Consider the following 25,209-nt stretch of genomic DNA (forward strand, 5'->3'; position numbering starts at 1 on the left):
CGTCAACTCAGTCGATGACGAAGAACTCACTGAATTGCCTTCAGCCGGTGTTAGACCAAAGAAGGAATGAAGACATGTTTATATACTCGAGGAGCAATGCCCATACTAGTACCAATTGGTGTCTGAAGGAGGTCCTCCTATGGTCTCATGCAACAGCCGAGATTGCATTTGCTTTTGGCTTTAGCCACGATCAGAAGGAGGTGTGAATACTAAGTTAGATGCCGCTTACTCAGCTGCAACCAGGCCCCCCCCGCAAAGCTGGCACTATAACTATAAAGCCGCAATTGCCTCATGAATACTCGTGATTCGTCTAGCAAAGATGCTGCAGACCAAACTCCAGTATTCTATTAATTTTATTGAGCACTCTGCCTTACCAGAGATCATAATCCCGCGAACTACACAGCAGATCGCGCAGTTCTAGAGTATACTGAACGGCATATCCGCTAGAGCGAGCTGTTCAAGGCGAAAGCTCCGCAGTCTGATGCGAGATTAAGGGTCTTATGCTGAGGTCAGCCAAAAAGCACGACAACGTGATAATCTAATGACTGAATAGCTCTGTTACAACAGTCGCATTTTGACAATAAACAGACCAGCTCAGCTTCTGCACTTCTAGCGTCTTTAGAAGTCCTCCATTGGATATACAGGCCATTGGGTATGATTCGCATTCTCGAACAAGGTATGAAAAAGCACTTAGTGCAAATTCACCTGCAGCCCAAACTGTTAAGGCATTGCACGACTCCGAGGAGGAGGAGGTGGCAATGTGTCGGCCAAATTTATTGGGCTGATTTGACTTAGCAATGCCTATATTGGATCGACCTGCCGCATTCGGGCAGAGTTAACAGCAGCTCATGCAAACTGCATTTGTGAGTGGTGACATTGGAATTTGAGCTCATCCACTTCCCTAGCCTGACCTAATGAACTTACATTGCTAGTTAGTCTTTCAAAGCGACCGCTAATATAGAAGAGCACATGTTGTCCGCGGAATTTACGTAAGATAGTCTGGCGTCAGCGTCCTCATCAACAGTTGTGTAGTAGTTCGACCAAGATCAGTCTGTTGTTGATCAGGTGAGATAGATGGGACGACTGAGCTTCACGAAGCCCGGGCGGTTGCAGAAAGCTGTTCATCGAAGGCATAAGCGTGAAAGATATCAAGTATGATACAAATTTTCGTGAGTGATATTATAGATTAGTATCGTGAGTAGGTATAAGTGATCTATCTGCTATTCAGAACCAGGGCCCTTAAATTTTCCCAAGTTTTGGTTACTCACGCAGGTCCTCGGTTATTCGATAGCCTCGAGGCTCCTTGTTCAGAGGAAGCTACGAAGGCATCTTGTATTGTACATCATCTAGTAGACATAGGGTACAATATGGTATTTGACTTGCTTCTTGTACTTGACCCAGTCGTCACCGTACTTCTTCGCACACGCAACGTCGTCTCTGCCTTCACGATGAATGAGGAGAACAGCAAAGTAGAGGACGTAGAAGTACGTAAAAATAATACCCCAGCCCCTCGCCTGATCCTGAACAACAATGCGCCCATCAAGCATCTTGGTAGCATGAGCAGTTGCGACGGTGCTGCCAGCAGAAAGAATGGTGTAACCGGAAATACCCGTCGGCAGGCTGAATGGAGATGCTTGCAACCAGTCTCCGAAGTAGTTGATGTGGCGAGACTTACCCCACCAGCCGTCAGTGAGAAGCTTTGTGCCTCGCTTGGTTTGAAGATATGACATCTTGGCCACTTTAGGATCGTTCGGGTTACCGCGGAAGAGATTCTTCTGAGAGTTCGCAGCTCGGAAGATATATAGACCAGTAGCAAACACAGCGCTAGCAGCAGCAACACCCGTCCACCCAAGGTGAACTGGGTAGATGGATAAGTAGCGCGCCTGGGTCGAATATAGGAAAGGCACCCAAGCAAGGTCACCAAATGACAGCATATAGCCGAAACCGTCAGTAGTGATATCCATCATGGTCATAATTCCACCCTCAAGATACTGTCCATCGAGCACATAGAAAGCCTGGAAAGCAGAGACAAAGATGATGCTATCGGAAACATAGCCATAAGTCCGATATTGCTTGGCAATGAAGGCCAAGTCCATGATAATCCACCCAGTAAGTCCCTGGCGCATCTCGTTGAATGTCTTTAGATCAATCTCGCCAAAGAAGGGCAGCGTAACACGGGGGTTCAATTCACGGCCGATGTAGAAATCGTAGATTAGATTCCCAGTGTGACCACCAGCGGCAAGCTCGCGCATGTCCTTGTTTGGGTAGTTGGTGTCGACGCTGAAACTCTTAACGTAAACAAAAATAGCTTGCACGGTTGAAATGAGGATGTTAGCGGTCAGCAACTGAACATAATTGTCGGCTATGTAAGTCCAGACAATGAAGTCGGCACCCTTGAGATATGTACCGACGGCACATATGGCCAGGTGAACGAGAGTGGATGAGAAAGCTATGGGGTTTAGTAAGCGACTGCGTTAAACATGCTGCATAATGAAGTACAGACCGTTCATGCGATATTTCAATGGACGGCCATGTTGCACCAACTTGGTTCCAATCACCTCTTCTGCAGGCAGGATCCTCCATAATAGCAAGCTGAAGAAATGATATCCGAGAGTGACGCCAGTAACTTCCCAGCTGTGGAGGCCGCTGAAGCCGGGCCAGCCCACTTCGGCCTTGAACTGTTCAAGACTGAAGCTGCTAGGATTCAGCAGGGACGGAGCTGGACAGCCGGAAATATCATTGCAAGCAAATGCGAACGTGTAAAGAAGCAATGGGAGCCCAAACACGATGCCGGCGGCGCCAATTCTGAGGTTCTGTGTGAGCAAAGGCAGACGTCATGAGGAGATTCCAGCACTTACGGGCCGCCAAACTCGTACTGAGGCGCCATGGTAAGGTCAATTAAGTCGACTCGGGCACGATATAGACCAGACAGACAGGTTCCTCTACTTGGAGCGCAGATGTTCTTGAGTTGGTGATGGGGACACGACGATTGACGGAGACAGGCTTTGCTTAAATGTTGCAGCGCAATAAGGGGGGAGAAGGAACGCGATCCGCCTAAGAGGCTTGGCGCGCGTACAGCTCGATCTCGTACTCGTACCGATCATCGTCGTACGTGACGGAAGAGTAGCTTTCCGGTGGTGATGACAATTACAGTGACAATTACAGGATTACAGGTGTCCCTAGGGCCCATTAGGGTCCAATTACAGTGAAGGTTTTCTGAATACGCCGTGTTCATTGGCTGCAATAACTGGAATACCGGCAATTGGTGGGTGGTGAATTAAAAATCACCACCTAAGCCACACTCTGTCAGGTACCTACAGGTGTACTCCGTACATTAGTAGGTACCCACCTACCTAGTACTGTAGATACCCGCTAACGCATCGACCGCAGTATATTTCTCTTTTCGGTCTGGTGTTTGTTAGTAAGAAGCTGCTTAGTCAAAGATAGCGACGATGCCATCGTCACAAAGCTAGAAGAGTTGAGTTTCGACGCAGGAACCGCTGTATGTTCCCCTTTTGGGCAACCCTATATACACTGCTTAGTTATTGAAGGACGTCATGTCTATTATGAATGGGCACACAATGCCATGGCGTATACTAGAAAGATTGAGTATATAAGGGGGGAAAATGGTCACTGAGGATGTGTCTTCAAAGTTGCATGGACTCGAGCCACAACAAGAACGTCCCAAACTGACAATTCTTCATTCGATCACCTCGGAAACTTCCATAAAACATGTCTTATAATCAAACCCATGATGGTCTTGTTCTCGTTGGAACTCGAGTTCCATACGAAGTCCGCCAATTTCCAACAATACCACCAAAGGGGGACGAGATCAGAGTCAACATCAAGTGGACGGCTTCTACACCCCTCGACCTTCACCAGGCCGATGGTGGACTCCTCGTCGAGCCCCCGATGAGGACAGGATCGACCGGCGCCGGTATCGTCGTCGAAATCGGCCCTGACGTCAAGCATTTCCAGGTCGGCGATAGGGTTTTTGGGTTTGCACACCAAAAGCCCGAATGGAAGACCCATCAAGAGTACGTTACTGCGCCTGAATGGGTGTTTGGAAAGGTAAGCAAGCTCGTCCTAACCCTTGAATACACGAGAAAGTAAAAAGGAAAACGAAACTCGTATTCGGGAGGCTCATCAAGCGGGACTAGGTACCAGAAGGCTTTTCACTTGAACAAGCTGTCACATTACCTGAGAACTTAGTTACGGCATTTAATACCGTCTCCACAGACTTGAAGCTGCCAACCCCATGGCCCAAACCATTGGGATACTCGCCTCCTCGGGCCAACGATCGCATTCTTATCTGGGGCGCTGCCTCCTCGGTAGGACAGCTCATCATCCAAGTACTCAAGTACTACGGATACAAGCACATTGTCGGCACCGCTTCACCTATCCACCACGCCTACCTGAAGAGAATTGGCGCAGCAGAGATCTATGACTACAAAAGTCCCACGGTCGTCGACGATCTGCTACGAAGTGCACAAGGGGGCGAATCTCCGGCCTTCCCGCTCATCGTCGACTGCATCGGCTCACAGGAGCGGACCCTAACACCCATATCCAAAGTCGCGCAGAGCGGCAGCACGGTCGCCGTCATGCTTCCTGTGATCTTGAAGCACGCCAGCGACGAGAATGCCCCCGAGTACTCGATGGACGCCGGGGCTAGCGCTGCGTGGGCGACGGGTGTGCACGTATCAGGCGTCAGGACTCATTACTACTGGAAGGTGAGTTCCCGATCCTGCCAACAAGACCGAGTTGGCCTGAACCACCATTGGGCTCTATTGGAATCCTTTTCCCTCAGTTGTGAGTGATGATAGCTAACCAGGAGGTCGCCACAGAACGAGATGTTCCGGGAGAAGCTTCAGATCGAGATTATGCCTACCTTGCTCGCCCAAGGCATCGTGGAACCTAATCGGTACCGAATTGCAGATGGCAAGACGCTGTTGGAGAGGGCAACGAAGGGATTGAATGCTATGCGGGAGGGCGCGAGCGGCGAGAAGGTCATTTGGAGAGTGTCCGATGAATGAGAGGGGTCGGCCACGCATCAGGGGGAATGAACAATAGTAAACTTGTGTATCATGCCGGTCGGGTCGGTAGTCTTGAAGCTGTATACTCATCCAGGCATCCATTAATATGCGAACCAGCTATCGTTCGCCGAGATAGGCGTTGCCTTGTCGTATGATCATTACAAAAGTCTGGCCATCATTTCTATTCTCTTCTCCCCTTTTTCTTTACATTACCATATATCCTACCGCTTCTCTTGAATTAGGTGTTCTATGACATTCCGGATGAGTCGACGGGGATCTGCATGTCTCAGCCGTTTTATCTCGGTACACTAGATCCTGCATCAGGCTTCTTCATGCTCTTCTAGCTTTCCGCATCCGCATCCCCCATGCCGTCCGTCCAACATATCACATGTGCGCCCCTCCCCACACCTTACCTCCGTTCGGAGCCATCTCTGCAACTCAATTGCGAGACATGTCTGGGTAGCTTACTGTTAATCTCAATAACATTTAAATGGAGCTGTACGATGTGATTTTCATGCTAAGTTACGACATAACGAAAAAAAAAAAAAAAAAAAAAAAAGGTAAGTTTTTGGGAGAATGACAACTGGATGTCACAATCGCATTGCAAATTATGCTATTACTATGTATCCTCGTGACCCCTATATGCACAGGTTTCCGCTCTCCCTTATCTTTCGTAAGACTGTTGTCGTACTGTTAATGTTTCACGTCATAAGACCCTGTGTTTGCGTATTGTTCTGCCTGTTCTAGACATTCCAAGTAACGATACGATTATACAATATCCGTGACAGTGTATACCTCCCTGTTTTGCAACTCATGATACAGACCCTGTCGTACAAGCTATTCGCGTCTCCGGAGAAAGCAAAAGTGCGCTACATACGCCTCAAGGCGTGCGAGGGATGTTGACTCTCTGGCCGCTCCCAGGTATTGCTAGGATCATGGGTAAAGGAAACGTCGTCCAGCGAGTACACGATGTATATCTTGTGGCTTGCCTGGATCATATGACTTCTTGATACGACACGGCAAGCTATACCAGCGAAGGTATGGTGACAATGGCCAAACACAGAAGGGCGTAACCTACGTTAAGCTTAGGAAAGCTGTGCCAATAAGTTGCCACCACCGTTATCGAACGATGCTTGCTTCAGGCCACGTTCCAATCCTTAGTCATCGCCGAATCATGGACAGATTTCCCCTGGGTTAGTATGTAATCTAATAGGTAAGTCGGCTGCCTAGAAGAGAGTCTCGTAGTACATAGTATATCGGGTGCGAGAGGCTCAGTGTGGGTGGGTAAGGTGTGTCTGGGTCGCATAGTAGGCTACCTATGAGGAAATCTCTGACCGTTCCCTATCTCCCACCGAGCGTGTGATAAGTAAGGGTTGACGATGTATTCAAGAACAGTGCCGTTGTGTCTAGCTCGGCACGGACCTTAATGACGGCATTTGGTCATCGGACACCCTGCACAACCAGATGAAGCAAGGCAGGTGGCATCAAGATTTCGAGGCCGCCAGAGGGAATGTGGAAAAACAAAGTCCTAGATATGGAGAAGGGTTTGGGGATAGGTGTCTGCCCACTTGCCAGATGCAGATCGAATACATGGCCTGGACGACGTTCTGGAACCGGGGATGACTGTGGGCATCTCATAAGGCAGACGAGCCGCGGACTACGCCAAGGTGCTTTGATGCAATGGGAACTACCCACTACGCGGAAGAGTCATACTTAATAGTCGGTATGATCACCCGTGCGATTACGGCGGGGTCAAGGGTCCGCGGGGCACACGATCGCTTGTGTCTCCGTACAGTGGCCGGCGCATTCATTGTTGTTTTATGACCACAGATGGTCGTAGATGGTCGCACGCAATTGGGTGTAGAGGATGCGATTGATTGATGGCGGGATGATACAGTAGAAGAATACTTTATCGTACCGTACAGTGCGCACTGTAATGGAAGGGTGTACTTACTTGATCCCTTGGTGGCATAGAGGTACTGCTGCAGTACCGATGACAGCAGTAATAACAGCGCGTCAACCAAGGACTTGGCGTGCGGCTACTAGCTGGGTACTTGGAGGACGCCTAGAGAACCTACCAGTACATAGTACTACGTACTCTCGTTATGCCTTAGGTACTCGACCCTCTTGGCAGCCTATCGTCGACCACCAAAAACAGGCAGCAATGGTAGTGGCTGTGCGAGGATCCAATCAGCATCGCCAATTCCGCCGCCCTCAGGATCGTCTGCGATAGGCAGCCAACCCTCGACTCCAACCCTCAGAACGAATGTCATGTCATGTCACGCTCAGACATGCGGGCGGGATTGTCGATGGCAGCACCCCGCAACCGTCTTTGGCGGGGTTCAACTTTTTTCTCCAATTGACTCATTGACTTTGATTTAGCGTCTAACCGTCCATGTTGCGACAAGCCAAGCGTCTTGCGCGACTGACTTGAGTTGAGTTGAGAATCAATGGGCATATCACAGCATCATTGGGAATCAAATCTCCAAATTAATTTTCTTGATTGATATCGTTAACTGCTCGCTTCGCTACTAACCAGACAGCTCAGCTAACATGACACAGAATCTATACATATGCTCGTAGCCCAATGCCTTTCCTTCCACACACTGGTATAATTGGTATCATCTAATACGCGCCTGTTGTTGCAAATCCAAAGAAACCCGATATTTGGGGGCAGTGAACATGACCAATTGCTAACCAAACGCCCAAAAGTTCCCATCTAGTATAGTAAAACATCGCAATATGCTGAATATCTGTGTGTGTGTGTGTGTGTGTGTGTGTGTGTGTTTTTTCATGTGATTTTGTGGTTTTACTTGTTTTTTTTTTCTTTTGTTGAGTTTAGCGATACTGCTTAAACTCGAAGCGATCCTTCAGTCGCCTCCGCTGAGCTTCGAGTTCACGCTCTCGTTCGCGTTCTAGTGCTGCCTCCTCTTTCATGCGCATGCGCTCTTGCACCGCGATGGTGGGAACAATGGCTACCGAGCCACGTCGGTAGCGGGGTGGGCTAGATGGAACCTGTGGTACTGGCGTTCGGTTTGCGATTGCTTCATTCTGGCGTGCAATCTCGGTTTCCTTCTTGCGTAGCCGGTGTTGGTCCCCATGGTGTACACTAGAGGATCGCCGTGGGCGACGCTCTTCTCCCGACGAGCTTGTTTTGGATGAGCCCTGTCGGCGGTGGCTCTTGGGGCGTTCGTTAATGATCTCTACGTGGACCGAAGCCGGGCGCTCGCGTGAGCGTTCGTTGTCATCAGCGTCGCGGTAGTTAGGCTCGTATGTGTCGTAGACGCCTGATACAGGGCTTTGTGGTACATTGTGCTGGTAGAGTGGTGGTGTCCGTGATAGTGGTGAGCTACCGAGATATACTAGACGATCCCCGCTGCCGTCTCTCTTGTGTTTTGACGACCGTCTCCGGCTGACCTCTACTAGATTGTGGTCGTTAATGTAGGTGCCAGATCGGCGCTTGCTAGAACGGTCTGAGTCGGAAGTATAGTCTGAGTGGTAGGACAATGGGGGCGTTGGCGGCAATTGGCCATGGCTATATGTTGAGACTCTAGGTTCGCTTCGTCGATATCCTGGGGGGTGGCGCAACTCCTTCGTTTTCTCGCAGAACTGTCCGCGATGTGATTTGTGGCAGAAGTCTCCCTCGGTCCAGGTGAAGATGCGACCATCTGGCCGCATCTCGGAGAAGATCTCCTTCACGCACATTGTGTTTTTGGGTGTGATGTGGTCCTGTGTGGTGTTGTTGGGTGGATGGGGCTGAATCACCCGTGGACGCGGTCGTGAGGTTCGAGGGGAACGAGGTGGGTAGGGATGCGATTCAAAAGTAGGTTCTTGTTGATCGCGTTTCTGTCTTTGTTTGTATACCGAGTTGTTGATGGTTACTCTCGGTGCCGAAGCCACGACAGCGTCGGGAAACAGTCGCTGGGAGGTCAGGTCGGTGGTCGGGGGTCGGTATCCGAAGGGGGCAAGCCGGAAGACACGCGAGCAGACGATCCTTTCTGTCGACTAGGAGTGTAGAAGTGTAGAGATGGGAGTATTTGGTATACTAGTAGTAGTAGTATAGGAAGCTGTTGGCTGTGGTTATGAGATTGGGTAGACAGGATGGGTAGAGGGGGAAGCGGGCCTGACCCTGAATTAAATATCAGAGACGAGGAGGAGGAGGCCATCTTGTAATTTAGTATTTTTCGCGCGCAGCAGCAGCAGGTCAGGCAGGTCAGGTTGCAGGTGAAAGTGTAAGAAGCAGGGGTTCACTTTCGTTCGCTACCTGAGCTCCCTGGTTGACCCATGCTCTCGATGCTGGACGCTTGGATGCCTGGGAGAGGCCCCCCTGTCAGGCAGTGTACCTAGCGCAGTACCTTGCTGCACTAGCACTGGCAGGTACGTACTAGTACACTAAAAGAGAACGACACTAGGCAGGGCAGAGCAGAGCAGGGGTTGATGGATGCACTAGCATGGGTCTGCGCACCACTGTACAGACTGTAAATAGGTACATCAGTACGCTACCTAGGTACCTAGTGGACCGCAGCACCGAGCTAACGGAAACGGAAAGGTGCATTGAAATGGACAGAACCGGGAAAATACATAGTAAACAGATAGACGGACAACACCCACCACCACAGCCATGCGGCGGTGCTCACCTCACCTGGCTGTCTCTGTACTTACTTACACACAGAGCAAGGAGGGCCGGCCGCTGGGAAGTATCCGTACACCAAATCTAGTATGTCGGGATACTTACCACGACCCTGGCGAGCCCTGGGCGTCCAAACACCGGCGGCCTGGCGGAACGTCATGCAACGGGTACATCGTAGTAATGATAGAAGACCGAATATTGGGGGGGATTCCAATTCCCTGGCCGTGGAATAGCGTGCTGTAGAAACAAGAAACATTCTGGACGAGTTCCGAAAGCCAATACCTAGCATGTGATTCATGTTACCTAGTGCGAAAATGGACAATTAGAGAAAGACAAAAACTGCCAAAGTACGCACAGTAGGTAGGTACCTACCTAGGTACTGTGCTCTAGGCCGAATTCAACACAGATGCATCCCCAGTCCCGTCCTGACTAACCATCGGTGTTGACTCACACCCGCCGCCTCTGTTCCAAGATTCGACTTCGTATCGTATGTCAGTCGTCAGTATGGATGTAAGTAAGTGGGTGCAGGTGGCGCGCACAACCTCCCGCTCTGAACTACCTACCTTACTTGCCTACTACTAGTATGTAAGGGATGTAAGGGATGTGTGTTGACTCGACTACTGTCGATATGCAGCCGAACACTCATTCGGTCGGACAACGAGCAGTGAGTGGTGCCCATGCTCTCCATGTGCAGGGCGATATATTGCAAGTCGTGTGGTGCATCGTGTAGTGCATCGGTTCGCAGCATTAGGGCAGTATGCCTACACCTACATACCTACCTACCTACCTACGACGTACTTACGTAGTACAGTGATGCTGAGTTTCACCCTTGATGTAGCATCGAGATCAAAGCGAGTGTCACCGCGGCTCGATCGAGAGACCAGAGAGGGCTAGACGACGAGATGGTATCATTGATATGGTACTGGGAGGTGGGTATGGCAGAGTATGGCATGCAGCGACGCTGGCCTGGCAACATCCGTCATTCTGCATCGTCGTCGACTGCCATACCGCACCTAGACAGTGATCGCGTACCAGTGCAACGGGTGGCAGCGTCGCGCCGTGATTTGCTGGGTGGGTGGAGGAATGTGGAGGAATGCACAGCCAACCCGCGATCGAGGAACGACGATGGCGTCAATTGTTGGTTCGAGATTCTGTAGACGCAGTTTCACTCTACTGTACTGTCCGCCGACTCGAGTCCTGCCTAACCTACTCACTCATACGAAGTAGTACATTTTGCATACAGTACAGACATACTGCCTACTTACAGTGCAATGCACAAAGGCCAACACTGCCCCCGCCACGATAAGTCAGCTAATAGACCAGGTTCGCAGAGCCGCAAATCAGACGAAACATGCTGTGAGCCGTAGTAGGTAACTCTAATGCTCCATGCTCAAGTAATTCTATCAGGTCCTTCGAATTGGCAAGCGCCCATCCTGCGGCCAACTGACGAGACCACCGTGCTGTATTGGCCACCTGCTTTCTCGCATCAAAAAAGAGAGCCGAGCAGAAGGAAGGGCGGGTGCCTAGTTGGGAGCAGCGCAGATGGGGCCATAATAGGCATTACCTATTCTACCTATTCTAGTTTCCTCACGTGGGCCGCTCGAACAGTGATCACCGTAAGAGGACGGATTGGAAGTCTACCGGTACTTTTTTTAATACTTATGCAGGTAGCATTTGGCGGACTTTTCTCTGATTTGCACGCATGAGTACTGTAGGTGCATGTCTTAGTAGCATTACTACGTAGGTATGATTAGGTTGTGTGTTATTACATGCATCCCCTTTCATATTTGGGCAGCCAATTGATCATGGATGAAAGGGTATCTGAGCAATAAAAACGATTCATATGGTTATGCATAACAAAACCACTGGCATCATGCAGCTCCTACAGTAATTGCGTGTATGTTTATTTCCTAGGTTAGCTGCCTGCACATGACTCTACATAGCTGTGGCTTCGTGTAAATGGTTTGTGCTACCTGGTCAATTCGGCTGATCCCCTGTTTGGTGGAATCGGAACTCTGTTGAGGTTGATCTCATACTACCTACCAGAGTACCTACCTTGCCGGCAGACAGACGTGGTAGCAATTATTACTGATTCTAAGTGGCTATTGCATAACAAAGGAGCACTGGTGTTCCTTGGAACTTGTGCAGCGTTGTGTGTGTGGCGTCATGTGTGTCGTCGAGCCGTCAAGTCGTCGTCAAGTCGTCGCCGACGTATATGCATCGTGCAACCAGTTTCTGGCCGTGGAAATGTTTGCCTATCTGGATGCCTTGCGGCTACTCCATTCTCCTTGCACTTAGTCCCGCGTCATTAATTGCCACTTCTCACCAAATAAGTACCCTTGGACCCATTAGGTGCATCGGATGGGTATCACGTTGAAGATACTCGGACGGACTCGGAGAGCCGAATACTACACGTAGACGCATATCGATAGTTGCTGTGTCGCGAAGAATGAACTTGCGTACTTGGACATGGGGTATGTCATAGGCCTCGGTTGGTGGTATTCAAAGCTCACTGACGACCCGACCCTCGACTTATCCAAGGGTTGATGGCAGTCATACAGGCAAGTGCCGCCACCAATGGAACAATGAGGCTTTGCTCGCAGCGAAGGATTCCTGCGGCCCCCAAAAGCTGACAGCATGGCCATTAGCTAACCATTGGCGCCCTCCCTTCACCCCATTATTTCGCATGGGCGCCACGATTGAGAGGCAGCCGACGATCGTGAATAGCCATGTTCATTTCAGAAGACAGAAATAAAGCGATTTCTTTTTTTGAATCTAGATGAATATCAAGTTCTTGTTGTTTGCTCGTCTTCGAAACGAAGATGGACGGGGGAGGGTTCTGGAACTCCACCAATTCCATGCGGAGACGAGATTCAGCCCTGCTAGGCTGATTTCACTCCATTAATAATCATGGTAGGTATTACATAACAATACCTTTTCCCAGTATGTACTTCGTACTTACATACCTACCGTATGTACACATGCTCGACATGCTAGGGACAATTTCGGTTCATGCGCCAGCATCCAAGCGGTCTAGTCCCAGTGGGTGGACCGACGAAAAGAACTTGGCAGATCATCAAAGTAGGTACCTAGGTATGTATGTTTTGCATAGAGGCTGAGCATAGGTTCTGTAAAATAAACAAACTGCTGCTTGTCTACATAGTAGTCCAGTATCGAATTCCCATTGCCCAATCGTGTGTAGCTTCATGGCCAACCATGGCCTCGTGTTTTGCAAAGCGCCGTGTTGGTTTCAATGTGGCTTCCCAAAAGGCCCAGCCGGCCGGCCAATTCTGATCATCGCTCACCGATCACCAGCATTTTGCACATCTAAGTACGCTTCTTCTCGACTACCCGCAGTGCCGTGGTTGCATGATTGTCTCTCATCGGCATCGCACCCCGAGCTAATCAAAGATCACAGGACTTTGACCTAAACGACCCTATAGCGTGGTGCCAGCGTTTCTGTCTTGTGATACAGCATCACTAGTCCACACGTCTCGTTGCGTCCAGATTTCCAAGTCAACTGTCTCTCAGCTCACTTACGCGTCATCATAATCTACAAAGTGTAAAATCCTACTCGCCTTTAATACCTTCTACATGGTCGCCGGTCTTTGGCTAGGCTGCCAGCCATGTACCGTCTAGTCGCACATTTGCCACCCGTATCAATGGGTTCGGACAGTGGAAATTTCCATGTTAGCCTGTTTGCCTTGGAACTTCTAGCGGTCAATGATGAGGCTGCCCCCTTTGATATTCCTTGGCAAGTAACTATCCGGACCCGGATCTACCTCTAATGTCTAGTACATACACAAATAACAACATATGAGTTCGGGAGGCGGCATCCCGAAGCCTCCTTTTCACAGATACGATCGGTAGCATGGAATGCCACCGCAAAAGTTGTCCAGAAGTCCCCTACATGCAACGTCCCTTCCAACTCTAGACGCTTGTGCCGCTGTACTGTCTGGAGTCATATCTGCTTAGTTTCAACCGCAACAGCTCGGCAAGCAGCATAATCTTCGTCAACATGGCTAAGTCGAACTCAACTCCACGCAAGACTCGCCTCACTTCAACGTCTGGTGATTTTTGGGCTTAATTGAGGTTACCTTACTCCCGTGACAACCACAAAGTCGAAAGCTGTCAAACGTGATACCTAGTACCTGGATCCGGAACCGCACACACGTCCCTTTGCTAAAGACGCGCGTTTGTGATATGATGGTCAGCCTCCTGAAAACGTAGATGTAGCTACTTCGAGATAAAAGAAAGCGCACCAAAACGCCGTAGCATCAGCTCTCGCTGACGGCATGCAAGGCGAACCCCGAGGTGAGATACAGTGTCTGGAAATATGCATCTATTATCGTGGCAGACTTGCCTCCATGATGTCTCAATAGTGTTACATGTTGTCTGACAATCTATCTACGTATCAGGAGTTAGTGAGGAATCTAGACGCCGAATGCAATATACATTAAGCCTTTGTGATTGATCTTCTCGATTCGGCTGAAGACGAAGTTGCAGGTTCAATGATCCCTTGGGGGTTGGTCTGAGAGCCGCAGTCTCCGAAGCATGCTGGAAAACTAACTTCCGACCATCTGTTGGAAGCTGAGAGCTGAGACAGATCAAATTTCTATTACATACACACAGTCAACGCAGGCTCGTGATGAGTTGCTTGGGTTAAACCAGAGTCTACTTGTATGAAGCGTTTACGCTACTAGTTCCCTGCCAGTGTTTATACCTATAATCCGCCCATATTTCATGTACGAGTACATAATAGAGAATCCTACATTCTAACATTACTGCTAAATTTGCATCGAGAAATCTCGGTGTGGCTTATGGACATTGAGTTTGTATATCGAAACTGGGAGGCTAGATTGTCAACAAAAAAGTTCCATTGGTCGTCTGTCGGCATCCCCTTAAAACCATGATTATATAGAACTATGCACATGCACATCACCACCCCTGGCAATGGATGATTCGTGCTTGAGAGTCTCCAAGAGGAATTTGAACCTATGAAGGAACACCCCAACTGCGTGCTCCGCACCCCTCGAAATACTACTTGGCGGTCTCTGGAGTTCAACCCCACGGCGAGGCGCAAACCGACATCTCAGGGCTCTAGAACTCCCACACAGGCATCTATACCCGCATCTTCTCTCCAACTCTGCCCTCTCACCGCTATTGATGGCAAGAGCCGATAGGCGCGAAAGTTTCTGGCACTAAACTGACTGCATTCAATGTAAACATACGGGTTTCCCAAGAAGCACTCCAATGTTTCGCGAATAATACCCCCGGCTTCCCCGGAGCAATATAGCCCTTTCCTCACCCGTTGGCTACTCGCACGGATATCCTCTCTCAGCAGTCGAACGCATATTCTTCATTGGAGGTCGGTGGGGAAGGTTGAGTTGCTATCCCCATTCCGATCTTAGCATGATAATAAGGGCTACGAGGAGGAGCATGTGTGTTCCTCGTCCGTGCGTCATGTATAGGATGGATCAGGTAAAGATCCAAAGGCCACGGAAACATGAAAGATCCTGATGGCGATATTCCCGATGGACTACATGCCCTATTTCGAGCCATTGAATGGTTCGCGCCCTGTTTGCGAAGAAGGCAGATGACCAACGCACTGCAGTAGTATTGCATCAGCACATGTTCCTAAAAACCCTGTTCTTGTTCTTGACCTGTGTATATTGAAGAGTAGTTGGACTCAGCAGCTTCCGCTTCTTCGATCCCTGTACTTCGCCAAAACGAGTCAATATGTCTGCTATAATTCGTCTTGCGCCGAAGCTCCTGTTCGCAGTGCCACACGTATTTGTCAGCTACTCTGATTTATTCCTAGCGTCAAACACTGCTCGATGAGGCTTTCTTCTTGGTTGCCATTTCCATGCCTGAACTAGGCCATTTTGTTTGCTACGGTATTTTCGTCGTTGGTGATATAGACCAGCTCTTGTCTACTTATTAGCCTGAAACCCTTTTAGTAAATTTGATTGATCCTTCGTCCTTTTCACGCAAGGATTAGACGCATGGGAAATGAAGCTGGGTTCTGTGACAAATCTCGGCTTTGTATAAGTAGTACCGGTAAGTTGCAACTACGTGCTTACTCACCCAGATCTTCAAGGAGATTGATGGTTACGCAACGCCACATGTGGCGTTCGAGAAGAATGTTGTGGCGTGACCTCACGCTCACATCGAAAGCGTTACCTAACATCAGCTTCAGCCAGTACCAGGTCGTACTCCTCACCAAAAGACTTCAGATGATGCGCTGGCAGATTTTTGTCGATGCTTTTTAGTGAGTTACATTATGTCATCTTTACTGGAGACATTGGGTTCCCCTTTCGATGTCAGTTTCTCAGAGTGTCTTCGTCATGAGATCTTCCACTCTAACTCATTTCAGCACAATAAACTCCGATGCTAGATGAGTTAGCACCGAAGCGTCTTACTGACAAAGCGCGCGGAAAGCGCTTGGCGAAGCCAACAATCGTCCGGCTTTAAGTAACGGTCATAGGCGATTCAGGCGATGCCAAGCAACCGACGCCGCCCATGGCACCAAAGGTAACCCGGCTTTACGTCACCTTAACCCCGGACGCAGGGAGATGCTTAAGGGATAGCTTACTTAGATATACAGTTCCCGAGAGAGCGGGAAGATTGGTAATGGTGTCATCCAAGGAACAAGTAGATCGATTGAATGACCTTAACTCCGTGTTTGATGTCTCAAAATATAGTAATTCATATTCAATATACAGCTGTATAAATATGTTAAGAGCAGCACGAAGATGTAGACATTACGTGCACAGAAGCAAACCAGTTTAGCTCAGAGACTAGAGAATCAGCTGTTCTTGTTACAATCAATACTTTGACAAAATGGCGAGCACGATAGTACTTGTTTCAGGTTCGTTCTGGAGTTTTTCCCAGCATGCCCGAGTGGACCAAGCTAACTAGATATTAAAGGCGGCAACAGAGGCATCGGCCTACAAATCGTCAAGGTACTGCTCGAATCAAATACAAGCAGTGACGGTACACCATACCACGTCTACCTCGGCAGTCGTGATCTGCAGAGAGGTAAAGACATTGCAGCAGGACTGTCAACTAGCCATGGAAACACCGTTACGGCAATACAGTTGGATATCACATCCCCCGAGTCTGTCAACGCCGCCGCCGCCACAGTGAAGGCGGAGTCCGGACGTCTGGACGTCCTGATTAACAATGCGGGCGTGAACTACCACGATATCGAAGACGAGGCCACCAAGATGCGCACACTTTACGACATCAACGTGATAGGAACTTCCAGGGTGACCGATGCATTCAAGCCTCTCCTGCTCACCCAGCCAGCCGAGTCGAAGAAACAGAAGCGGATCATCCACGTTACAAGTAGCATGGGATCCATCGCGTCGCGGTTTAACCCGGATTTCGAGTTCTATCACCAACCATATACGGCATATCGGTGTACGAAGGCGGCGCTGGGCATGCTTACTGCCTGCCATGCCTATGAGCTTAAGGACCACGGGGTTAAAGTCCACGCGATGTGTCCAGGTTGGGCGGCGACTGAATTCGGCGGTGGTGATCCTGCGGTAACTAAGGAACTAGGTGCTATCGATCCAAGGGTGTCGGGCCTCACCTGTCTGAGTATCGTGGAAGGCAAGAGGGATCACGAGAGCGAAGTTATAGTTAGCAATAATGGCGAAACCTTTCCATGGTGAAGCACACTAGAGCACCATCAGTCCCGACAAGCTAGCATCTCTACCATCTATAAATAAAACTTCAAGAGTTGTTACGTTACACTCTAGCGGAAGTTGAAGAGTTTACCGCGCCAATGCTCTTCGGGGTAGTTACTCTCGCATGCTGAAAGTGATGATGAACATCGAATCAGGCTGTGAGGGGTCGTTAAAGTTCATAGACTTTATTCAGTTACCAGCGTGATCCAAATGTATCGATAAGACTAGCTAGAACGACACCAATCTCCCGAGCCTGATGATCTAGATAAATATGAACATTAGATACCTATGTAGGCTATTCCGAGCGTCGCTCCTAGTCACGTTCTGCAATAGGAAGTGTCTCATGTTTATGCTTCGAACACTTTACTCCATTACTGCTCCTAGAATATGCAAATTTACTGATTGAGTATTGTTCTAGCTCATGTGGTCGAAGCTATAAATAGTCGACTCTTAGTCTCGGGCCTCATCCTACTTGTAGCGCAACAGGTAACTTAGGCGGCTCAAACCCCGAAGGCCGTGGTCTCAGAAAAAGGTTATGTGGTAGCAATATTTTCATATTAGTCTACACATGATAGCCACTGAGGATCTGTATGTTCTAATGTATATAATCCAACGCTACGCTAGGGGTACATGCCAGCCTCCAAGGGACAATCCATTTCGTGTCTGCATTAACATGACGTGCTGGGTTGTTACCACAATACCTGTATATTTTCCAGGCACGTATAGTTTACACCTCCTCATTGGCGACTGCCTCATATTCACCTCTCCTTCGTGCAGTGCCTAGCCCCATTGCAGATGGACTCTCATAGACTTCCGTGTAGTTGATGCGCTCTCCCCCCAACATGGCGTCGCCGTTTTCCCTACGTCCAAACATGGGTGAGGAATCGCACCAGAAATCGCTACAATTTTGCAAGTAGCCCTTGCTGTATGGGTTCTTCTTTCGGCGCATTTTATTTCCTGTTGCGGCGCCACGGCCGGTAGCAGTTTCAATGAAAGTATCAACGCCAAGTATCCGACTCCATTGCTGCAGGAAGCCTCGATGATGTTTGTGCCCTTTGCGTGCTCCAAGTGGATCATCTGCCGCTGATGGGGGAGCCCCAAAGTTTGGATGGCTGGGGTCTAACGGTGCACCTGTGCTCGTGAAGGCCGAGCCATGTGCCCCGGCACTTCCGTCTTGAATGCCGTACATATTTTCATAGGTTGTCATTGCTCGCGCAACTTGTATGAATTGTACGAATATGAGCATGCTGACCCATGTGAGCTGCGCAGTCGCCCAAAACCCCATCAAGACCGTGTATGGATCGGCGTTGACAACTTTACAAAGAGATTCAGCCAGGACCAGACATTCAGATGACGCGGACTTCGACACTTCTGCGAAGTAATAGTACAACAGCCAATCGAACGCGAGGATGCCGAAGATCAAGCTGACTAAGTAAATAAAGAAGTGGCGGTGATTATTAATGCCAACACAATTGTTGACCCAAGGGCAATGACTAGTAAGGAGTTAGTTCAATATCGCGATAGTGTTTTATCATAGGTCAAACTCACTGATCGTGCTTTGCAACACACCGCTGACACCGCCTGCAATGTTTACTTCGAAGAGGTGTGCGTATCATACAAGTTACACAGAAATTCGATTCATCAAATTTCCATAAGTGTAATAGCTCATCGATCACGGCCTTCTGCTCCGCAATGCCATTAAGTTTAGGGACAAAGCCGGGATCGAACGTCATGGAAGCGGTATAGAAATAGGCTGTAAGTGAATAAAATATCAAGAATAATAGGTTGATGAGTGGGTGGCTGGCATACGTCGCTGATCTATGTTAGCCTCTCTACATGAACGGGAAGCGATAGATGAACATACCTGAAACTACAACTAGTAGCCATTGAACACCAAGCAAGAACAGAGAAGCAGCGAAGATTCCTGCTAGCCATGGCTAAACCCAAGTTAGTGCGTGATAAAATAATTTTGAGATGGGAAGAAACATACCGTTTTATGAAGCTGTCTCATATCTGGGGGCGCATATGCCAATACTTGATTTACAGCCCATTGGATACCGAAAACGACGAACAACGCGAGGAATACGGATATGAATATTGGCAAACGCGACAATATCATAAACTCAACCCAGAGCATGAGTGTTGGCAAGAGAAACAAGAATTTGCTCATGAAACTTCGCTTGTCTTTGAGAAAAAAAGACGAGCCAGGCCACCACGGAACTGCTGCATGTCCGTCTTCATCATAGCCACACTCTCTCAACGCACGATGCCAAGCACCAGAAGTGTTCAAGTCCTTTGCTGTTATCGCAGGGGTCTTGCCTGTCTGCGTTTTGGCGAACCGATCTGAACCGTACTCGACGAGCTTGAGAATGCACTGGAGCGACCCTTTAACCAGTGCCCAATGTAGTGCCGTGAATCCCTGCTCATCGGTCGCGTGCACACTCGCGCCCCATCGCAAAAACAGGTCGACGCATTGTGGGAATCCCTTATACGCAGCCCACATTAGACTCGTATGTCCATATGCATCGGCCACGTCGACCGGTATTCCCTGGTGTAACATGAGAACCACCAGTAACACATTGCCGTTAAACGTGGATATGTGTAGGGTATTGTAGCCTTGCGCGTCTGTGATTAGGGGGTCGGCCCCATGCTGGAGTAGTAGGTCTACGGTGTAGTAATTGGAACGCTGTGCAGCCCATTGGAGCGGTGTCGCAATGGAGTCGCCTCCTTTCTTGTTGATATCGGCGCCCTTCTCAATCAAGAACTTGCATAAGGCATACTGGTTGTTGATGGCAGCCCACTAAGTAGTCTAGGTTAGCGACACTGGTCTGGGGATGGACGGACGAGGGAGTACTACATACGTGGAGAGGTGTTATGCCTTCTTCGTCGGTGTAGGTAGCATCGTACTCGGAAGACTCAAATAGTTTCTCCATGCCTGCTACATCCCCAACGCGGGCGAGGTGCATTATATCAGGCTGCGCAGGAGGCGCATCGCCTCCTGGAAGGTTGCCCATTTCCATGTCTTGCGAACTCAGCTTCGGGGTCACTGCGCTGCCTTTCGCAGAAGGCTGCGCAGGTGCGCCAACCGAAGCACCGTTCGGCAACGCACTTTGTGCCATGAGCTTTTGAGCGGCCTCGTCGGAGGGTGCTGGAGGGTGTTGATAGTTGATCAGGTCGAAGCACGGATTCTAGAATGACTGGGATTCACACGAGGTTGGAGCTACGGGCGGTCGTCAGTGACGCTATCGGTTCGAGGTTTGATAGCACAACGTTCTTGGCGTGGTCGGCAGGATTAGATATGATATGTTAACAATTGGTATTTGGCCATGTACAGAGAAGATGACAAGCAGGCGGCAATGCGGAAGCGGTATGCGACATGCGAAATGCTACGCTTATGATTAGGTTGGTGATGCCGTGGGAACAAACGAATACAATGCTTTAGGAGGATTACAATGCCCTCGGCGTAAGCAGAAAGAGGCTGGGAAGAAAGAGTCAACAACAACACCCTCGGAACGCTTACTGCTCATGAAGATCAGAAATAAAGAAACATCAAACGCGAGTTAGGATCATAAAATCTTACAGTACCTACGGTAGTCTGTTCAAGATAGCAGCAAGGGCCTACCTAGGTTGTTACGTAGGTACGTGGTGCTGTGCTAAGCCACTCCTCTCCGGGTGCAACGGCACAGCCGCCTGCAAGCTAGAATAATACCTACCTATGTACTAGGTAGCTAGAATTAGGTAGGTACATACCTAGCACATGGTCTTTCGTACCCTGGGCGACTTGGTCCCTGAAAATCGCCATTGTTTCATTTAAGGCTGCTGCTCGAGTCCCCAGAAAGTGCCATCTATTTTCACTTGTACCTCCATGTACGTAGTACTTACTAGTAGTGTACCTATCTGATTAGGGGAGTACCTAGGTACCTAGGGATTGGACAGTGTTTGACAGTGCATATACAGTGTTAATAACGGCTCTGAAGAATGCCGCCTTGGCACCGATAAATATCGATAAGTCCATTCATCAATCAGGTCATTGATTAATTCATTATCAGCATGTTCCACTTCCCACCACGTCACCGACATCTTTCGACATGGCCATATGTTGAGATTGCGATTCCTAAATCACTTTTGACGCGAACAGGCATGAGCAGCTCAATCTGCTCCTCAGCCGAAGCCCATAAAAGGAACGGATACCCACGCCCTATATTGTTTGCCTTGGGTAGTTAGAGCGCCAGATTCCATCTCTCACTATCCCCTCAATCCGGGTGACTTCAGCCAACATGTCGTCCTCACCCTCAATGCTGGAGCACCTGAAACAGGCGCTGGAATACATCCTCACGCCATCAGTGCCCGTAATAAGCATAGGGCTATTGATAGTCTTCATCGTGCCGATCCTCGTCCATATCTTCATTACACGTCAAACGCCGTACACGAGCTTACCCTACGTCCTCCTCGCGGGCCCAGCAGGCGGCGGCAAGACCTCGCTGCTAACACTCCTCGAACGCGGCGATGCAGCTGCCGAAACGCATACCTCGCAGGCGCCACATGCCGTCGAGCTCACCGCATCCCAGGACGCCGGCGCATCGACATTCCGGGAGGCGGCGCGCGAAGACGCACCAGGCTCGCACAAGAAGTTCCATCTCGTCGACACCCCGGGTCACGGCAAACTCCGAGGCGCCGCCCTCGATCAATTAGGCGGGGATGGCAAGACCGGCAAGCCACAGTTCGGCGACTCAACCATGCTGCGAGGCGTCATCTACATGCTCGATGCCGCGACGCTGGAGGACACACTCGCAGACGCCGCGACGTATCTGTACCAGGTGCTGCTCACTTTGCAAAAGCGCACAGGGTCTGGTCACACTTCGCGGGCGCCGAACGCCGTACATGTCCTCATTGCCGCGAACAAGCTGGATCTGTTCACGGCGCTGCCGGCATCGCTCGTGCGCAGCAACCTCGAGTCCGAGCTAGGACGGATACGACAGTCGCGCAGCAAGGGACTGTTGGACTCGGGCGTCGGCACCGATGAGATTGGATCAGAAGAGCAGGACAGTTGGTTGGGCGAGTACGGATCGGAAAAGTTCACGTTTGCCCAGATGAGAGAGTTTGATATCGAGATCGACGTCATTGGTGGCAGCGTCTTGGAGGCCAATGTCGACAAGTGGTGGGATTGGATTGTAGGCCGTATTTAGGGTCATGATGTGGTGAAGTCTCACCCAGTCCGAGAATAATTAATTAATTAAGAGCCGGAGAGCATAATCATAATTACCTAGTGCGAGCATGAAACCTTCCAATTATCGCGTGATATGTGATATTCAGTCACACGTCGACTACCATTAAAAACGACATGATTCTATTTAACCACCGCTTGGGTTGCTAGAGGCTCAAAGTGAGCTATACCTATTATAAAAGCTGTCGCGCTACAGTAAAATCTTTTTGTGCAGAGGTTGAGTCTGCTCTCTATGATGACTTGGTGTGAACCAGCCAATCTAGATCTGCGAGTTGATGCCACTAGAAAACTCCATATCCCAATCTACTCCTGTTGTATACCATGCATTCCTAAACTCCAAAGCTTGCATACCCCGCCACTGTTTCCGGAACACCGATTAAGCCACGCGTAGAGTGGCAGAAATAGTACCAAAAACGAGAAGAAGAGGAGAAATGATTCGAATTTTTAACACCCAGGCAGTATGACTAAAGTCTTACGCCTTAACTTGTTTGACCATCCAAGTGAGGAGATCAACTTTTGTAACGATAGCCACAGGCTTACTGAGAACCTGGCCCTTGCCACCGCTGGCCTCCGTGACGACAGCGGCACTGTTCCATTCGAAGAAGTTGCTGAGCTCCGTAAGCGGGGTGTCGAGGGTGATCTCAACAAAGTTGCGCCTCTTAGCTCCCTTGCCTTCGCGAGAATCCGTCACGACCTCGTCAATCTCTGAGAAGTCGAACATGATGTCGCTGACGGGACTCTGCCCTGTGGCTCGACCCCGTGAGATGTAGCTCAACAAGTTGCCCAATGTGACGAGTCCCACGAGCTTGCCACCGGGACCAGATAAGACCGGGAGCTGGTCGAAACCTCGGTCTCGCATCGTCTCAATTGCCTCGGCGCACACGGTTGTGGACAAAACTGACGTCACGGGTTTCAGGCGCAGGGATCGGATTGTAGCGCCGGCATATGGGTCGCCAGACTTCTTCGTGGCAGTAGATTTATCACTACCGCCGTTTTCGGCAACGGCAGACTTGGCTGCATCATCCGCGGGTAACAGGAGATCGTTGGCCGCGAGCCAGTCATCGTCAGCGAATTTGGTCAGGTAGCTGCGGATGCTGTCTGGGAGCACGACAACAACTACATCGTCCTTGCCAAGCTCGAGGTCTTTCGCCGCCCTTAACATGGCAGCCATGGCACTCCCCGAACTTCCGCCAACAAGCAAGCCTTCCTCTGCAATCAGACGGCGGGCAAGCTGGAAGGACTCCTTATCCTCCGTCTTATACCACTTGTCGACCTTGTTCTGGTCCAAAACAGCTGGGATGAAGTCATAACCTATACCCTCAACCTTGTACGGATCATCCCGGTGCTCATCATTCAGAGCCTCTGGCAAAGCGAGAATGCTACCTTGGGGATCGGCCGCCACGACCTTGATGTCCTTGTTATGCTTGCGCAACCCATTGGCCAATCCCGTGATGGTACCACCAGTTCCGGCACCGGCGACAATACAGGTGATCTTTCCGCCAGTCTGGGCCCAGATCTCTTCGGCAGTACCGAACTCGTGGGCGAGCGGGTTGTTCTCGTTAGAATACTGATCGAGTATGTGTGCGTTCGGGATCTCTTTAACGAGGCGTCGCGCAACTCCAATGTGACTCTCGGGGGCATCCCAGGCGGCCTGGGTGGGTGTGCGGATGATGGTGGCGCCGAGGGCTTTGAGGACTGAGACCTTCTCGGCGGACATCTTCTCGGGGAGTGTGATGATAGTCTTGTATCCCTTCACGGCACCGACGAGGGCCAGTCCAATTCCGGTGTTGCCGCTTGTGGGCTCGATCAAGGTGTCCCCGGGCTTGATACGTCCGCTGCGCTCGGCTTCTTCGATCATACGCAGGGCGATGCGGTCTTTCACGCTACCACCGGCACTGAAGAGCTCGACTTTCGCGTAGACCTGGCACTGGATACCGTATGATTGGGGGATCTTGTTCAGCCGTACGAGAGGCGTGTTTCCTATGATCTCGGTTGCCGACTGAACGGTTGCAGGGCGAGGGAGAACATGAGCAATGCTCGCGCCGGAAGCGCTTGTACCATTGGCGGAAACCATTGCTTCGTCTTGATGTGTTAGAGCAGGTATCCAATAGATGGATTAATTGGATGCGGTGAATAGGCGGGAACGAATAAGCATCGATCGAAAGAGAAACTGATATATCTAAGTACCTAGGTGAGTATTGGACCTCAAGACCCTCCAGGTTATATATGAGAAGACCGAGACTGGGATAAAGTTGTGGTAGTGCAGCTCCTATCAAGAGTCAGGTGAAAAATGCCATCTTCAGGTGAAATGGCGAGCATCTGAAAATGGCTCAGGGAACCGCCACCTGCTAGGAAAAGCAGGTCAGTAGCAGGTGATGAATGACCAGCAAAACTTACGAATGCCGAGACAGTACCCCGCCAAAAGCCGTCAATATGCGAGCCATGGGCAGAATAGAAGCAGAACTTACTATACATACGGGTACATCAGGTGGGGTCCGGGAGGTGAATTTCTCTTGGCCGTAGGGGTTCATTCTCCACTGTATTATATGTATCCGATAGGTATCTTGATAGGTAAATTATTGCCCGTATGTACCTAATGTACCTCATCTACATGTATGGACTTGAACT

General features: G+C 49.8%; 7 protein-coding genes across 7 annotated transcripts; 3 read left to right on the forward strand and 4 right to left on the reverse strand.

Moving 5' to 3' along the window:
- Positions 1-1,346: 1,346 nt before the first annotated feature.
- F5B22DRAFT_632800 (putative C-14 sterol reductase) lies at positions 1,347-2,887 on the reverse strand (the record flags this gene model as incomplete). Its single annotated transcript, XM_047976740.1, has 3 exons — positions 1,347-2,449; positions 2,504-2,805; positions 2,859-2,887. The coding sequence occupies 3 exons, from the start codon at positions 2,885-2,887 to the stop codon at positions 1,347-1,349; spliced, it is 1,434 nt and encodes a 477-aa protein (XP_047835630.1).
- Positions 2,888-3,732: 845 nt separating this feature from the next.
- Positions 3,733-5,372, forward strand: F5B22DRAFT_655483 (GroES-like protein; the record flags this gene model as incomplete). Its single annotated transcript, XM_047979886.1, has 3 exons — positions 3,733-4,071; positions 4,161-4,730; positions 4,845-5,372. The coding sequence occupies 3 exons, from the start codon at positions 3,733-3,735 to the stop codon at positions 5,031-5,033; spliced, it is 1,098 nt and encodes a 365-aa protein (XP_047835631.1). The 3' UTR covers positions 5,034-5,372.
- A 2,282-nt stretch (positions 5,373-7,654) lies between these two features.
- F5B22DRAFT_150451 (uncharacterized protein) lies at positions 7,655-9,214 on the reverse strand. The gene is made up of 2 exons (XM_047969134.1): positions 7,780-9,214; positions 7,655-7,726 (listed from the first exon to the last, which is right to left on the reverse strand). The coding sequence occupies exon 1, from the start codon at positions 8,736-8,738 to the stop codon at positions 7,872-7,874; it is 867 nt and encodes a 288-aa protein (XP_047835632.1). The 5' UTR covers positions 8,739-9,214; the 3' UTR covers positions 7,655-7,726; positions 7,780-7,871.
- Positions 9,215-16,221: 7,007 nt separating this feature from the next.
- F5B22DRAFT_150480 (NAD(P)-binding protein) lies at positions 16,222-17,480 on the forward strand. The gene is made up of 2 exons (XM_047969135.1): positions 16,222-16,534; positions 16,594-17,480. The coding sequence occupies exons 1-2, from the start codon at positions 16,507-16,509 to the stop codon at positions 17,340-17,342; spliced, it is 777 nt and encodes a 258-aa protein (XP_047835633.1). The 5' UTR covers positions 16,222-16,506; the 3' UTR covers positions 17,343-17,480.
- A 235-nt stretch (positions 17,481-17,715) lies between these two features.
- F5B22DRAFT_585123 (uncharacterized protein) lies at positions 17,716-20,990 on the reverse strand. Its single transcript, XM_047973473.1, has 5 exons — positions 20,219-20,990; positions 19,348-20,157; positions 19,222-19,294; positions 18,906-19,170; positions 17,716-18,850 (listed from the first exon to the last, which is right to left on the reverse strand). The coding sequence occupies exons 1-5, from the start codon at positions 20,474-20,476 to the stop codon at positions 18,085-18,087; spliced, it is 2,172 nt and encodes a 723-aa protein (XP_047835634.1). The 5' UTR covers positions 20,477-20,990; the 3' UTR covers positions 17,716-18,084.
- A 164-nt stretch (positions 20,991-21,154) lies between these two features.
- On the forward strand, positions 21,155-22,675 carry F5B22DRAFT_585125 (signal recognition particle receptor beta subunit-domain-containing protein). Its single transcript, XM_047973474.1, has one exon. The coding sequence runs from the start codon at positions 21,635-21,637 to the stop codon at positions 22,541-22,543; it is 909 nt and encodes a 302-aa protein (XP_047835635.1). The 5' UTR covers positions 21,155-21,634; the 3' UTR covers positions 22,544-22,675.
- On the reverse strand, positions 22,676-24,916 carry F5B22DRAFT_585126 (putative cystathionine beta-synthase). Its single transcript, XM_047973475.1, has one exon. The coding sequence runs from the start codon at positions 24,653-24,655 to the stop codon at positions 23,054-23,056; it is 1,602 nt and encodes a 533-aa protein (XP_047835636.1). The 5' UTR covers positions 24,656-24,916; the 3' UTR covers positions 22,676-23,053.
- Between the last annotated feature and the right edge of the window lie 293 nt (positions 24,917-25,209).

Source organism: Xylaria bambusicola, assembly GCF_022495145.1.
Source record: "Xylaria bambusicola strain CBS 139988 unplaced genomic scaffold F5B22scaffold_2, whole genome shotgun sequence".
In the NCBI taxonomy this organism is placed as follows: Eukaryota; Fungi; Ascomycota; class Sordariomycetes; order Xylariales; family Xylariaceae; genus Xylaria; species Xylaria bambusicola.

What these genes read in the sequence shown, in the direction of transcription:
- F5B22DRAFT_585126 (XM_047973475.1), bottom strand. Translation starts at nt 24,655, where the DNA reads ATGGTTTCCGCCAATGGTACAAGCGCTTCCGGCGCGAGCATTGCTCAT.
- F5B22DRAFT_585123 (XM_047973473.1), bottom strand. Translation starts at nt 20,476, where the DNA reads ATGGCACAAAGTGCGTTGCCGAACGGTGCTTCGGTTGGCGCACCTGCG. An exon ending in AAGGCATAACACCTCTCCAC is followed by an intron (nt 20,158 to 20,218) that starts GTATGTAGTACT and finishes TAGACTACTTAG; the next exon opens with TGGGCTGCCATCAACAACCA. An exon ending in TGTGTTGCAAAGCACGATCA is followed by an intron (nt 18,851 to 18,905) that starts GTGAGTTTGACC and finishes ACTCCTTACTAG; the next exon opens with TCATTGCCCTTGGGTCAACA.
- F5B22DRAFT_150451 (XM_047969134.1), bottom strand. Translation starts at nt 8,738, where the DNA reads ATGTGCGTGAAGGAGATCTTCTCCGAGATGCGGCCAGATGGTCGCATC.
- F5B22DRAFT_585125 (XM_047973474.1), top strand. Translation starts at nt 21,635, where the DNA reads ATGTCGTCCTCACCCTCAATGCTGGAGCACCTGAAACAGGCGCTGGAA.
- F5B22DRAFT_150480 (XM_047969135.1), top strand. Translation starts at nt 16,507, where the DNA reads ATGGCGAGCACGATAGTACTTGTTTCAG. An exon ending in CACGATAGTACTTGTTTCAG is followed by an intron (nt 16,535 to 16,593) that starts GTTCGTTCTGGA and finishes TAGATATTAAAG; the next exon opens with GCGGCAACAGAGGCATCGGC.